Raw genomic sequence first — 16,628 nt, forward strand, 5'->3', positions numbered from 1 at the left:
CCAAAAGGGGTTTCTGAATCCAATGTCTGCTCAGGCTGAGAGGGGCCCTAAGTTGCTTTTCTTCTTCTGTTATGCTTTCAGGACCCAGGGAAGGATGGGTGTTAAAGCTGGGAAAAGGGCACTCATTGCCCATTTCTCCTACACAACCTCTCTGGGATTTTATTAATAATACTCTTTTCACATACCAGGAAAATTACAAAAAACAAAACCTCTACTTGGGGAGGCAGCATTTTGGCACAAACCATTCTCCTAACCTCTGAGAGATATCTAGGGACAAAACTACCATTGGGATAAACATACTTTTCTTCCTGCCCTATCCAGATAGTTTCACATCACAAAAGCAGAGGTGCCATTATAAATAATAAAAGGCAAATGGGGTTAAGTGGCTTGCCCAAGGCCACACAGCTAGGTGATTATTAAGTGTCTGAGACCAGATTTGAACCCAGGTACTCCTGACTCCAAGGCCCGTGCTTTATCCACTAGGCCACCTAGCTATAGTTTTTTAAGGCTGAGTGATCACTCCCTACAAATCTAGAACACTCCCAGATAACCCACCCCAATCAGGGACACCCTTAACCACCTTTACTTACTATAGCCATAACTTCAATCAGGGACACTGCTATTCTCTCCCTTCCCTTAATAACTATCAGTTCAGGACACTGGGTAGCTATGCTAAGAAGCAACACCACAAATCCACAAATCTGCTTTCTTGTTAGGCTGTGAATTTCACTAATCTATATGAACAGGTAATCCAGAATGTGAACTTCCCTCAGCTCCCCTTTAGATTACAAAGTCACGCTCTTCTCTCTCATTCCACAACAGGTAGAGTTGGATCTATTCTCTAGGCCAGGTAAGCCAAAATGGTGTGCTTCAAATCTAACTCTGGATATAAGACTCTCAGCAGGCACATGGGTGTTTGAAGCCTAGTGACTTTTTCAATCATTTTCTCTGGAGGCCCAGGCTCCAAAACAATGCTACATGAAAAATATTTTTAAAATTCTACCTGGAATTTTTAAATTGGTACTTAAAATAGGGTAAAATTCAAATCTTAAGGGTTTTATTTTGGCTTTCCTGGTTGGTCTGTGGATTAAAGTCCCTTCAATCTGGGATAAGGGCCCAAATTATTCTTTATAAGATAGGTTTGGGTTATGTCATCACACTAAAGTTTGTACAGGTGATAAACATATTAACCAAGAATAGTTCTGTTAACCTCTGTATTTAGAGATTACAGGGCATAGGCTATTGGTGAGAAACCTGCTCATTATTTTAAAGAGCAACTCTGGCACTAGATTCTTACAGGATTCTCCCCTCAAAGACAATCAGTTCTTTTTGGTTTCTTTTTCTTAATTTTTAAAAAATATTTTATTTTTAATTTCCAATTACATGTAAAGATAGTTTTCAACATCCATTTTTGTAAAATTTTCTCCTTCCCTCCCCCCTCCAAGACAGCAAGCAATCTGATGTAGGTCATACATTCACAATCATGTTAAACTTATTTCCATTAGTCATGTTGTGAAAGAAGAATCAGATTGGTTCGTTTATCATGGTTAGAGCACTACCTAGATGGTTACAAAAAGAACATGTAAATAAAGGATGGGTCAATCTTAGGAAAGATCCAAGGAAACCTTCCTTCCTTTAGAAGTAAAACCAAGTCCTTCCATTTCATGGACATTCAAAAACCATGGTAGGTTCATTAAGATCCTTTTTTAGAGGTCAGGGAGATTTCAGAGAAGAATGGATAACAAATTAAGGCTTTGATAAAAATCATCCAGCTATGAAAAATGTCTACACCACATAGTGTGTAGTCAGAAGCCTGATTCCCAAATGCAGGATCTTGGGTGTAACTAATCTTTAAGACAAAACTCTAAAATGTTCTAATACCTAATATCTTAACACCTGGGGACTGTTAGAATGAGATAAGTTATCTACAATTAGGCACTCTTTAGTGCTGCAAAATTGCAAGGCATTAATAAGAAACAATCATTGCTATAACTTAATGTTTGGGTTGTTTTGTTTTTTTTGCTCATCACTTATCAGTCCAAGGCTACTGTGAAAGTCTATTACAGATTTGGTCACTTAATTCCAGACAAAATGATTAGTTTGAGTTCCAGAAACTAACATCTCACCAAGTAGAGTTTATTCATTCTTCTGGGTTCAAATCACTGCCTAAACTTTCAAAGGGGTGAAAGATGTAGCAATATGTTGAAGGGAAAAATGAAGACTAGAGTTCCTCAAATTTAGTGAAAGGCAGATCCATAATCCAAATGTTCTTAGTCCTAACTTCCATGGCTCTCCCAATATTCCAGCAATAAGCATGTGGTTACACTAAACTCAATGACTGCTGTAATATTTAAGCCTTAAAATAAAGGGTGACCTAACCACAACCAGACAAGGCTCATTTGTATCATGGATCATATCCTTTTGTGTTGCTATCTATCATAGTGGAGTTTGCTACCCAGAATAAGCCACCTACACTTGTTAAAAAAATTAACAGGAGAAAATTTTCAAATCACAATATTTATATAGAAGTTGCAGCAGGTTATTATTTACCAAGGATATCACTATCTTAATTCATGATAAGGTTTTTTTAACACACTAAATATAGTTATAGGTGAATAATCTGCATGGCAAGCAATACTTGTGTACTCAAGCAGCAGTTGAGAAGATCCTCAACTCCTCAATGCTATTAAACCACTAAGAGGGGAAAAAAGTTTTTTTAAAACTTTGACAGCAAAAATAAATTTATTTCCATGTTGTCTTTGAACCAAGAAATACACTTTCCCTTAATATCAAATCAAAGATTTGAATAAAAATGGAGCGGAGTTGGGGCTGAGCAAAAAATATGGTCAGTCGAGGCTTTCTTCACTGCAGCCCTACATATGTCAGGAATTCTAATCCTTTTCTTCATTTACAATTTCTTCTGAAGGTATTTCCCTTTGTCTTCAAGAAACTACTGCAATTGTAGAAATTAGCAAATTAATGTCACTTTGTTGTAATCCCATACAAAGTAATTTTATGAAGTCAAAGTAGCAAACAATAAAAAATGAGTAATTCTGTAAATGGAACTGTACTGGCTACAATTTAATCTTTGTAAATATCCAAACCACTATAATTTATGAGGAAAGAATATATCATCACATTTAGGTTTTTCTATGGGTCCTTTAAATAACAAGTGACACTTCTGGTATGTTTGCATGAAAACAGCGCAATGATCTATAGGTAATTTTTCCTTTTGAGCTGTGTGACATTAACTTCTTTTGCTTAATTGCTTTGTAAAGATGGGAGAGTCATCTTTCAGTTCTTCAGTGATCATGCTTTCCCCAAATAGAAAATAGGGTTAAAAATGCATTCCATCTCAAAGGTATTTGCAAGATTTAGCACAGCCTTTCATTAACAGTTTATAAGACATGCTAGTGTTAGACTTTATCTAATGCTTAAAAATGCCATTTATGAGACTACCTAGTGAAGGGATCCAAAAACTACATGAAACAGCCTTTTTTGGTAGACAAGATATCTACACACTCATTAATAGAGTTAAAATAGAGACAAAAGTCTGCTCAAATAAATTGTATTTCAGGAAACAAAAAGCAACTATACATCTATGGAAGCAATGAAAAGTCATCTTTATTTGCCCTTACTCCTATGGTCCGAGTAATTCAAGTTAGATATAGGGCTCAAGCATAAGTAGTTTCAAAGCTCAACATAATATCTTTTTTTTTTAAACCTTTCTTTCTCTTTTCATGGAGAGTGGTTATGAAGAAAAAAAGCTCCTTTTAGACAAACCAGGATGTGGAAACTACTAAATGACAAAAATATTAGAAAGAATGCAAGAAAAACAAATCTTGGATTTAAATATCGCATCTTGTTTCAAAATTGTATGACTGGTGAGACACTGAGAGATAAGACAAGTTGAACAAATTTAAACCAAAAGCAGTGGATATTTATTCCTCAAGTTTTTGTGCAAGAGTGTAGAGATGCATTTGGAAAATGGATGGGACAGAACCTCAGATCTAAAGGTGTTCTCTTTGTGGTGGCCTAGTTTACAATTAGATCAGGGAAGAAAACTTGTAACTCACTTAGTTCACATGAATGTTTCTGGCAAAGACATTGGTTTACAAGTAAAATTTCCAACTACATCTTTTACTAGAGTCAAATGAAGACTTCAAAAAAATCATTTACAAGTACAATTTTAAACTGAATGAACATCTTGCAAATGTTAGTGCAAAGTAATAATGTAGATTTCATTATGAAATTGTGCTGACGTTTTTCAGGTTTGTTAAATTTTACTCAACATATAATATTCAAATTCAGTTACAGAGGTTAACTTACTAACAATATAAATGCATCTTATATCCCACACATGGGAATGTCATAAGCTTTTCAGGACATGTTGCTTAGATTTTCATTAATAAAGTAAACTTCTTATTTGGTTTAACAGTCATGTTCCTTGCACACTAAACATTTAAATTTCACCAAGGTGCTTTTAAGCGTATGTTCCTATCTTGTTTGGTCAAATTACTTTAACACATAGTTTTTCACAATGTAAACTGTGATTGTTTCATGATTTTGAAATGTAACTGGTCAGAATGCAGAAATTGGGTAGGAGTGGGGAAAGAGGGAGGGTTGTGGAATCCACCACTAATCTCAGCTAGACAAACTGTTCTTGAAATTAAAAAAGCCTGTTCACACAAAATTATATGTAATGACTGTAGTAATCAGTTTATTACACAGATTAATCATTCTTGAACGTACAAGCTCCAGAGGAGCAATTGGGTCTTTAAATATACACAAGTATTTCTGTCAAATGAATTTTTACCCTTACATCCAGATAGACCTAAGCAGTTAAAAAACATAAGAAAAATTAAGAGCTATTAGCTATGTATTAACTGAGAAACCACATACAAACCAAAAAGTTATTGGGAGGGAAGAGGGGTGATGGAGAAGAGCTGGAAAAAAAAACCACCCATCACTTTATGTACTAATAGCTCCAATCCATTTAAATGTTGACCAGTTAAACTTAGACCTTAAAATACAGGATGTGGGTACAGTTTAATCTTGTTGGTCGAAACATTTACCTAAGATGTAGGTCCTTCAGAATAAAATGAATACAGAAACAGCTTGACGTTCTTCACCTCGCTTTTCATAACTGTTATGAGTTTAAAAGGATTCCACTTTTTAAAAAATTCTCCCACAGGTCAGTGTAACTGTCCTCCCCCACCCCAAACCATACAACACCCACCCCTGCCCTTGCATTGTTTATCCAATTAAGTCAATAAGGAAAGCTTTTAGTCTCACAACTAGGTTATGACTGAAGAACTGGCTTTTCACACACACACTTCTTTGCTAGGAGTCAATGTTGGTACAGGAAATACAGTATTTCTATTTTGTTGTTCCAAGTATGTACAACACGCAGCACTGCTGTATCAGGTAAACATGTGCACAGGGGAAGATGAGGCGTGGGCTCATAGAAAGCAGTCAAATGGAAATCAAAAGGACTTTCTCTTTCAGAGTTCCCCTATCTTTATTTGTAGAGGTTATCCAATAATTTCTTTAATTACATCGCATACTTCTGAGTCCATTCCCGAGCTATTCTGTTGTACCTGTACATACAAAAGAGAAGATTGGCTTAATGAAGATACATACCAGACTTTGGTTACTTAGTAGACTTTGAAGGGTATAGGACTGCAAACAATTCTGAAATCCCCTTCACCCTCTCCTCCCCTAAAATAAAGAAGTTTATATATTTCAAAACAAAACCACAACATATGGTACTAATAATCTGATCTGAAAAGAAAAAAAAGTAAAGCATTTAAATAGAAATATACATCAGTCTTCCAGCAAGTGCTAAATTATTCCACATTTGGTTGGCCTTCTACTTCCATACCTCTAGCATATTTGAGAATGTACAATTCTTTTTTTTGTTTTGCAAGGCAATGGGGTAAGTGACTTGCCCAAGGTCACACAGCTAGGTAATTATTAAGTGTCTGAGGCCAAATTTGAACTCAGATCCTCCGGACTCCAGGGCCAATGCTCTAATCCATTGCACCACCTAGGTGCCCCGGGAATGTATAATTTTTACAAAGGCCCTGTACATAAAGGTATTTAATTACTGCAATCCATTAAATTCTTTTGGCAAAACTTAATCAACCTTGATAATGATGAAAAAGTTACAATTAATCCAAATTGTCCAGTATCAAAACATTCAAACAGAACAAATATTCTCTAAGTCTTCCATTAGAAGGGGTAGCTAGGTGGTACAGTGGATAGAACAACTGCCCTGGAATCTGGAGGACCCGAGTTCAAATCTAGTCTCAGTCACTTGCCTAACTGTGTGACCTTGAGCAAGTCACTTAGCCCCACTGACTTAAATAAATAAAATTAAAATTAAAAATAAAAAGTCTTCCATTAGAAAGGGGTAGAGTTTAAAGTTCTGCTAGTTGACCCACAGGGAAAGGAAAAAAGGCAAAGTTTGGTCCATTTTATTCTAAATACAGTCAAAAAGCTAAATGATCCACATCAAACTATTTTAGGTTCAGTCATTATTTAGCAGTTTTATTATAAGATATAAGAATGATCACTGTCAAACCTTCAAAATAAGATTTATAAAATGTCTTTGAATTCCAGAAGGATGATTTTACAAGAGGAAAAAAATTCTAACTTTGTGTTGCAATTATATACTTTCCCCACTAGATGCTGCCAAATGGTGTTAATGGTTTCTTTATCCCTTTTGCTTTAGAACCTTATATCAATATGAAAAGTCTATTGACAACATAAGAGTTCTTGATGAAGAATATGTATATATTAAATCAACACAGGTATCATGTTCTAAGTAAACATGAAAGTTTTTATAAGGCTGTCTTAAATAACTATTCTTAGCCCTTAACCCTTAGTTGAGGTCTAAAGCTCTATCTCCTTTATCTGACTTTCATACTTACTTTTCTCTATCTGTTTTGTAGATCCGTGCAATCTCAGGCACTAAAGGATCATCTGGATTGGGATCACACAACAGAGAACAGATGGACAAGAGTACTAGGGAAAAGAACAAATAGTAACTTTAGCAGGGTAATGAAAAAAAACAAATGAACCCTTCCCTTACTCTAATCAGGACTATATTTAACTATTGGGGACAGTCTAAGGATTTCAAAAAGTTTTCAAAGTTTCAATTTAAAAAGTAGTTCATATGAAGCAATTAAAGCAAGTCTGGATAAAGGGAACATGCTATTGTAAAATGAAGCATATCATTATAAAACTATACCCAAAAGATCACTAAGCTACATACACAGGTTGATCCAATAATATCATTAATTAGCACATATTCCCTGGAAAAGGTCTTATATGGTACAAAAATATTGTACCAGCATTTTTTGCTACAGGAAAGAATTGGAAAGGAAGTAGGTACATATCGGTTGATGAATGATTACTGTACAGTAAGAAAGAAAAAAGAAATTGATTAATGTATCAAAAAAATATGAGGGGCAGCTAGGTGTGCAGTGAATAGAACACAAGACCTGAGTTTTCAGATTCGGCCCCAGACCTAGCTGTCACACACCTAGCTGTGTGACTTTGAGCGAGTCACTTAAAAAACAACACCCCCTCCCCCTGCAAAAACCTGAAAGTTGTGGCCTATTCCATACCTATTGACCTCTCAACTCTGCAAGACAGCTCATATCTCTCTTCTTTGAAGTCATGCTTCTTTGTTACTCTGTAACATTCACTTCTAATTGTTTTGTACTGATTGTCCAACCCTATCTCACATTTTCACAGTCATAGTCAATGTATATATTATTTTCATGGTTCTCATTATTTTACTTTGATCAATTCATTTAAGTCTTTCCATAATTCTTTGTATATATTAGTTACTTCTTACAGCACATTTCAAGTTAATAGTCATGAAGTGAAAACTTGTGTTGGTTTGATTTGCCTTTCTTTCCTTTACTAGCGATTCCCTCATATTGTTGCTTATAGTGAGTACATAGTTCTTTTGAAAAAACGACTGTCTATTTTCCCAATATTTACTGGAGAATGATTGTCGATTGTTCTTATTTATGTGTTATTGTATATGTTAGCACACTTCTATACTAAACCTTTATCTGAGAAAATAATGGTATAAAGAAGAGAGAAAATTATTTCTTCTTTGCCAATGACATGACAGTTTACTCAGAAAATTGGGGAGAATGAGAAAAGAAATTACAGTCTGAACAACAGAGGTGATATTCTCAATAATTGTTAGCTTACTGGGAAGAAAGAACAAATAAAAACTTTCAGAAAGCAAAGCCCCATGACTTAAAGAACAAGGACTAGCCCTATTCTGAGGTAGATTTTTTTTTTTTAGGTTTTTGCAAGGCAAACGGGGTTAAGTGGCTTGCCCAAGGCCACACAGCTAGGTAATTATTAAGTGTCTGGGGCCGGATTTGAACTCAGGTACTCCTGACTTCAGGGCCAGTGCTTTATCCACTACACCACCTAGCCGCCCCTCTGAGGTAGATTATTGAGAGAAAAATCCTTTTTTTTTTTTTTTAGGTTTTTTGTAGGGCAAATAGGGTTAAGTGGCTTACCCAAGGCCACACACGTAGGTGATTATTAAGTGTTTGAGGCCAGCTTTGAACTCAGATAATCCTGACTCCAGGGCCAGCGCTCTATCCACTGAGCCACCAAGCCCCAAAATCCTTATTTTCAAAGAAGAAAACTAAAGTTGACTTCTGGCTAGAAACTATACCCATATTTGAAACTATAGGTTCAAGATTTTATTTGGGATGCACACTATATTATATATATTTATTACTGTTTAAAGCATAAAACTAATGTACAAACAAAGCAATAAACTCTGATTCTGCTTTTAACACAGGCAACTTTTAAGATATTTTTCTATCCTTTATGGATAATTCCTCCCCCACCCCCAAGAAAATTGACCAAAAAAGCCATAGTGAACAAAGTCCTTTAACCATGTTTTTCTGGGTTCTTAGAGCCAGGAGGGACATTTGAGAACATCTAATACAAAACAGTCATTTTACACATGAGGAAACTGAGGCACAAAAAGGTGAAATAATTTGTTCAGGATCATGAAGCCACAATAGAATCCTGAGTCCTTTAATTCCAAACCTAATCTTGGCTTCAACCTCCATTACATCACAGGTCTTGCTAAAGTATGACATATGACTATGACAAAATTTTTAAAATTATTATTTGAGGCAATGGGGTTAAGTGACTTGCCCAAGGTCACACAGCTAGACAATTATTAAGCATCCAAGGCTGGATTTGAACCCAAGTCTTCCTGACTCCAGGAACAATACTCTATCCACTTTGCTACCTAGCTGCCCATGACTATGACACAGAGCAACAGACAACCCTCATTCTCTTTCCCATGTTTTCCCTTTTTAAAAACAGAATCTTCCCCTGAACTCCAGTGAGCTCACTTTTAAAATATAATTTGTCTTGCTAACATGATGTAGTGTAAGGTGTTTAATAGATTTATAAAGTATTATTTACTTCATCTCATGCCACTACCAATTTCTTTAACATCTCATGCACCAAAACATTTTAGCATTTGATTTTTTTTTTTGCAAGGCAATGGGGTTAAGTGGCTTGCCCAAGGCCACACAGACAGGTAATTATTTGAACTCAGGTACTTCTGACTCCAGGGACAGTGCCACCTAGCCACCCCGCATTTGGTTTTATTTTACTTTCATTTCCAAGTCAAATTCTCTCTCTTTCTCCCTGTCCCCCACTCCTTGAGAAGTTAAGAGAAATAAAACCCTTACAACTATGTACCAGACTTTGATGTTCTCTCTGTCTTTTAAACTGAATAATTTAATCTTGTCTCAACAATAATAGTGTTAGCAAAGTCTTTAACTAAACCTAAGTTTTTCCCAGCTCAGTTCTTATCCTCTATATTAAGAAATATTAATTATAACACCACTATTTTTGGAAATAGATGACCTATTGTATTCTTTGAACAACAGGCTACTTTTGCAAATTTGATCAAATCCTTTCAGGTTGACAACTATTAAGTCTATTACATTTATTGAGCACCTACTGTGTTTTATGCACAAGGCTCTAGGAGAGAATACAAAGATGTTTTAAGATGCCAAAGTATATTAATCATTAACATGAAGGGCCATCATGGTGCTTTTTAAAAACTTGTTCTAAATGCTTTTAAGTCACATGGCAGTGGTAAAATAATCACTGTTCACCAACTTAAAGAAACTAAGCTCAGAAATTTTCATTACCCAAAGTACACTTAAAACATTTCTTTACATAGGCTATAAATAATCGCTACTTTAGTGTTGATATTTTCAGTGAAAATCTAAGACACAAGAAAGCAACCTTCAGTTACAATTTTTTCCAGTTCAAATGACTTGTTTCTAATTTTTGACATTAGTATAATTGATTGATTTCTCTCTATTGCTTCTGTGTACTAAGCAATGACATTGAACTTTTGCTAAGCCTAGGATTTAAAGATATTTATTTTGGATAACAGACACTATCCCATGTGATCTCAATTTAAACACTTTCATTGTACTGTCCTCTAATTTGAGTGTGCAATTTACTTTCCACAAACTCAATTATTGTTCATTTTATTTTTATACTTTCTGTTAAGATAGCACAATTCTAGAAATCTGGAAGTCATGGAACATACACTGGAAGTAGATGTATACTGTCACCAGCTCATAAAAATGAGAGACTTGGAAAAACAGAAAAAACTAGGGGAAAAAAATGTTCCTTATCTGTTCATTTTTCCCCTTCAAATTCCTTTAGTCTTCATAATTCTAGTACTTTAATAGTATTAACCCAAATAATAATGGCTAGCATAAGAACTTGTTGCAAAGTGCTTTACAAATGTCTCATTTGATCCTCATTACCCTAAGAGGTAGGTGGTTTTGTAATCTCCATTTTATAGATAAGGAAACTGGGGCAGATAAAACTAACTTGCCTAGGCTTACATAGTGTAAGCGTCTACTAAGTGTCTGAGGACAGATCTAAATTCAGATCTTTCTGATTCCAGGTCTAACACCTGGCTGTCTCCATGGTACTCATTTTCCATGAGCCATAATTACACATTAATTCTAATACATTTTAATAACTACAAAAACATTCCCTGGTTTTCGACAAATAGTTAATTAAAAGTATAGTAGAAATCTAAAGGATAAAAATCTATTTTCAGAAGACTATATAAAAATAATGGGTATATAGTCAGAGCTGGTGAACTGTGGCCTACAGGACAAATGGTTTTAATCACTCTTAGTTTGTAGGCAAGGCAAAAAGAAGTAGTGGTTTGGATATGACCCACAGGCTATAACAGTTTGCCAATCCCTGGTATTTATTATTGTTCAACTGTGTCTGATTCTTTGTGACCCCATTTGGGGTTTTCTTGGCAAAGACAATGGAGTAGTTTGCTATTTCCCCTTCTCCAGCTCATTTTACAAATGAAGAGAAGAGGTATCGTTAAGTGACTTGCCCAGGATCACACAGCTGGTTAGTGTCTTGAGGTCAAATTTGAACTCAAGTGTTCCAGACTCCAAGTCCATCACTCTATCCACTGTACCACCCAGCTACTCCATCCCTCCTCCCCAATACAGCACATGTGGTAAGAGTTACCATGTTACTATAATCAATCTTTTTCTTTTCATTCCCTAAATTCATCATTGGATATAATGGCAAAAAGCAGACCCCCCCAAAGAGGGCCCTTTTATTCTCTTCTGCTATTATTTTGCTAGTATCTCGTCAAACACATTTCCAAAAGGATTTAAGCCTAAGTTTCAAGTGTAAAAAGTTTAGCCTTATTTATGTGTTGCCAAAAATTTCTGATAAAGCTAACACTGAATAAAGACTCAAAGAGAATATAATCATTGTTTCAGAGTATGTCTTTTTTTATAATTTAATACTTCTTGCAATAACCTTTTTTACATTCTCCCATAAGGACTTATCTAAATGGGCAGTTTAATATATTTTACAATGAGTTTTATCTCTTCTTTATTGAGGGGAAGCGTGAAGGAGACTGGAAATGGAATGGCCATATACAGGCCCTATCCTGATTAAGCATGGAACCTTTGTCCCTTTCAATTTTTGACCTAGGCCAATTAACCTCTTTTTTAATGGTCTCATGGTGTACCTCACCCTAGAATTCACCACATTGGTGAATGATTTAGTACAGACAATCAATTGACTTTAGCTCTAATACAGCTCATATCCCTTAAGCATGCAGTGGTCTATCAGTCTAAGAAGTAGATATTATACCTGTATACCACTACATCCAGCTATCTCTCCATTTTTTTTAAGTTTTTGAAAGGGTTAAGTGGCTTGCCCAAGGCCACACAGCTAGGTAATTATTAAGTGTCTGAGGCCGGATTTGAACTCAGGTACACCAGACTCCAGGGTCGGTGCTCTATCCACTGCGCCACCTAGCTGCCCCATCTCTCCATTCTTGAAAGTTATTTCCTATTACTAAACTTAGATCAAGATCAAGGTTGAGGGGCGGCTAGGTGGCGCAGTGGATAGAGCACCGGCCCTGGAGTCAGGAGTACCTGAGTTCAAATGCGGCCTCAGACACTTAATATTTACCTAGCTGTGTGGCCTTGGGCAAGCCACTTAACCCCATTGCCTAGCAAAAAAAAAAAAAAAAAAAGATCAAGGTTGAAAATACCTTCAATTAACTCTATCTATTCAGGCATTCTTTGGTCTCTAGTTGGGGTTCATGAACTTGGATGGGAAAAAAAATTTAAATCTTTATTTTCATTAACCTCAAACTGAAATTTAGTATTTTTTCTACAAAACACAGCAATATTAATAGTACCTGTGACATCATCACAAATAGGAATCACAGATATTTCCACACTACAGCTGTTGCAGATCTTAAAATAATCTGCTAATTACCACTTCAAAATTCCTAGAGTTTTGGGACTTGATGTTAAATCACACATGTCCAGTCTTCTTTATCTGTCTACTTTGCATGTCGATGTAATTTGTTTCCTTTGTAATCCTATGATTTCATGTTAGTAATTTAAAAGCATTATTCAAAGGTTTCACCAAGTTGCCAAAGTGGTTTTTACAATACACAAAAAAGTTCAGAAAATTACTTTAGAGGGAGACTTGATCTCACATGTGATTACTGCTTATTCTTCAATAAAATGTACAAACAAAAAAAAAAACACCTCACCAATTTTCTATAACATTTCACTGTTCAGCAACAAATTTATTTGTAATATCCATGCAATTACCTTTTGAAATAGTTAGTGCTGGTGACCACTGTGACCGTAGAATATCAAGACAAATGCTGCCATTACTGTTAATATTTGGATGGTAAATTCTTGTTGTAAATGCAACCTAAAAAAAAAAATTTCACATAAATTGGTTTACTGAAGTTATTGAAAAATGCATACAGGATTGTTCTATTAGAAACCAGGAGGGATGGGAATTCAGGGAAGCCTAGAGGGATTTGTATGAACTGATGCTGAGTGAGATGAGCAGAAACAGAAAAACACTGTACACCCTAAAGCAACATAGGGGCAATGATCAACCTTGATGGACTCACTCATTCCATCAATGCAACAATCAAGGACAGTTTGGGGTTGTCTGCAATGGAGAATATCATCTGTATCCGGAGAAAGAACTGTGGAGTTTGAACAAAGACCAAGGACTATACTAACCTTAATTTATTTATTTATTTCTTTGACATAAGGCAATGGGGCTAAGTGGCTTGCCCAAGGCCTCAAAGCTAGGTAATTATTAAGTGTCTGAGGCTGGATTTGAACTCGGGTACTCCTGACTCCATGGCTGGTGCTGTATCTACTGCACCACCTAGCCACCCCTAATAACTTGAATTTAGAAAAAAAACCCAAAAAACAAAACTGATATCTTATTGTCTGATTTTGCTATATCTTATACTTTTTGTTTCTTCCTTAAGGATATGATTTCTCTCTCATCACATTCAATTTGGATCAATGTACACCATGGAAACAATGTAAAGACTGGCAAATTACGTTCTGCGGAGGGTGGGGGAGGGAAGTAAGACTGGGGAAAAATTGTAAAACTCACAAAATAATTAAAATCTTTAAATTAAAAAAATGCATATAGGAAAGTAATTCACATAGTTTACCTACCTTAGGTGGTTTGAAGGGATAATCTGTTGGGAAATGAATTGTCAAGAAAAATACTCCACCCTGGTAGGGACTATCATTCTGTTGATGAAGAGGGAAAATGTAGTTATGATAAGTGACTTAAACAAGGTATTCTACATTGAAATTAATCTGAATACTTACTGGCCCCATTATTGTAGCTTGCCAATGGAACACTGAAAGAGAACAAGAAATCATTAGTTACTACCCCAAACATCAACTACTAGAACTTCCCTAAATTTAGTTCATATTTTATTATTACTTATCACTGAGAGGCTTAATATACATTATAAAAATCTGGTATTTAAACCATAAAGTGAATTTGCTTTATAAATGGGAATTAGAAGCATGAGTTAAGTGAGAGCCTAGAAAGAAACTTAGTCTAGCTGTCATTCTAAAATGCCATAAAACTCCTAATTAAAAATAATTATGACTGAAATACTTTGAAATCTGTCAAAAATAATTACATAGAATAAAAGCCTACAATAATATTATTATCCTATACTGGGGTCTTAGCAATACAATGAAACATCACTACGATTCTAGAAGTATTGGATAGAATTAGCTGATAGGTCAATATGGATAAGTAGATTTTCAATAAGGCAATAGGTGGCTTAGTGGATAGAGTGTTTAGCCTAGAATAAGGAAGATCTGAGTTCAAATCCAGCCTCAGTCATTTACTAGCTGTGTGACCTCGTGCAAGTCACTTCATCTCTCTTTACCTTGATCCATTAGAGAAGGAAATAGCAATTACTCTAGTACCTTTGCCAAGAAAGACCACTGGACAATATGGTCCATAGGTCACAAAGAGTCAGATGTGACTGAAAAACAAGATTCACAAGAACCTTAATCTCAGTAACAAGAGTAACTCTTAAGCCTAGAATCTATGAACAATCGTTCTCTTAATATTTTCATGAAAGTATTTCATAATAACTCCTTTCTTTTGTAACCCTATATATTTTAGTTTCTGTATTTAAAAATAATACTCCAAGAAATAGTTTACAGATTTCAAACTATCAAAGAAGTCTATGACATAAAAAAAAGGCTAAAAATTCTTGGTCTAAAGTTATCTGTACCTCAAAAAGATGAACTGCAAAGTATTTTTACAAAGGAAACAAGACAAAATGTTAAAAAAAAATACAGTTCTTGACAAGATATGGAAGTGAGAGAGACAGAGTGACTACATGTGTATCTGAATCAGTGTTATCAATGAATAAAACAGTATTTAAAAAACACAACATAGTATTGAAATATAAATTACAAAAGTCTACTACCTATAAATCAGTTCAATTTTGGCTTAGAGTCTGCAAACTATGCAGAGATAACAATCCGAACACAGGCTTCTGTAGTAAGGGACATGAATGATGAGCATAGGCCTAAAAAGCCAAGTCAGACCTTGTCTCTCACAAATTTTAACTAGTTCATTGGGGGAATGAACATAAGAAGAGAATAGGAGGAATTGATGATATTTTCCTCAGCATAAAACCCACAAAGAATGGGGTTAACACTCCTATGGAATCATGGGCTAATAAATATTCAAACTTTTTGTTGAGTAGAAATCTTTTGACCTGAAGAAACCAGAATGTGTTCCTACTTTACTTTGCCTTTTTGTCACCAAATCCATTAATATATGAATAAGGGGGCAACTAGGTGGTGTAGTGGATAGAGCACCGGCCCTGGAGTCAGGTGTACCTAAGTTCAAATCCGGCCTGAGACACTTAATAATTACCTAGCTGTGTGGCCTTGGGCAAGCCACTTCACCCTTTCAAAAACTTAAAAACAAATGGAGAGATAGCTGGATGTAGTGGTATACAGGTATAATATCTACTTCTTAGACTGATAGACCACTGCATGCTTGAGTCAAGAAAGAAAGAAAAAAGAATATATCTGAAGTTTTTTAAAAGAGAGAATATTTTCTTTTTTTTTTAAATCAGGCACTTTTATTTAAAAAATTTCAGTTAATTTGCTAATTTCATGTAATTCTTTTTTGTTTTATTTTTGCAAGGCAGTGGGATTAAGTGACTTGTCTAAGGTCATGCAGCTAGGTGATTAAGTGTCTGAGGTCACATTTGAACCCAGGTACTCCTGACTCCAGAGCCAGTGCTTTATCCATTCCACCACCTAGCCGCCCCTAATTTCAGTCTTAATATAACCAAATACCAAATATTAAAGGTATTCAGGAGGAGAGTTCACTTTAAATTAACTGATTAAATTCCACAGGCCTATATAACAAATAATCATCAAAACAGAAACTACCTCAATGGTTTTTAAAAAAGGGTTAAATAATTTAAAAGTCAGAAAATTGAGTTTCAAAACTCTCATGCTTATATTGGAGATTCCTCCAAAGATTGTACTGGATCTAACATTGAATACTTAATAATTAACTAGCTGTGTGGCCTTGGGCAAGCCACTTAACCCCATTCGCCTTGCAAAACAAAAACAAAAAAAAAAAAAAAACCCTAAATAATAAAAGTGATTTAAGGGGCAGCTAGGTGGCTCAGTGGATAGAGCACCAGC

General features: G+C 35.3%; 1 protein-coding gene across 1 annotated transcript in view; it reads right to left on the reverse strand.

Annotated features, from left to right (window-relative positions):
• Positions 1-3,842: 3,842 nt before the first annotated feature.
• Positions 3,843-16,628, reverse strand: part of UBE2D2 (ubiquitin conjugating enzyme E2 D2) — a 41,326-nt gene continuing 28,540 nt past the window's right edge. Inside the window, exons 3-7 of the mRNA XM_074212875.1 lie at positions 14,256-14,287; positions 14,097-14,174; positions 13,215-13,320; positions 6,936-7,029; positions 3,843-5,600 (exon numbers count right to left, since the gene is read on the reverse strand). Of these exons, the coding sequence (XP_074068976.1) occupies positions 5,555-5,600; positions 6,936-7,029; positions 13,215-13,320; positions 14,097-14,174; positions 14,256-14,287 (356 nt within the window). The 3' untranslated portion in view covers positions 3,843-5,554. The remainder of the gene's footprint in view (positions 5,601-6,935; positions 7,030-13,214; positions 13,321-14,096; positions 14,175-14,255; positions 14,288-16,628) is intronic.

The sequence above is a fragment of the Macrotis lagotis genome, chromosome 1 (genome assembly GCF_037893015.1).
Source record: "Macrotis lagotis isolate mMagLag1 chromosome 1, bilby.v1.9.chrom.fasta, whole genome shotgun sequence".
Classification (NCBI taxonomy): domain Eukaryota; kingdom Metazoa; phylum Chordata; class Mammalia; order Peramelemorphia; family Peramelidae; genus Macrotis; species Macrotis lagotis.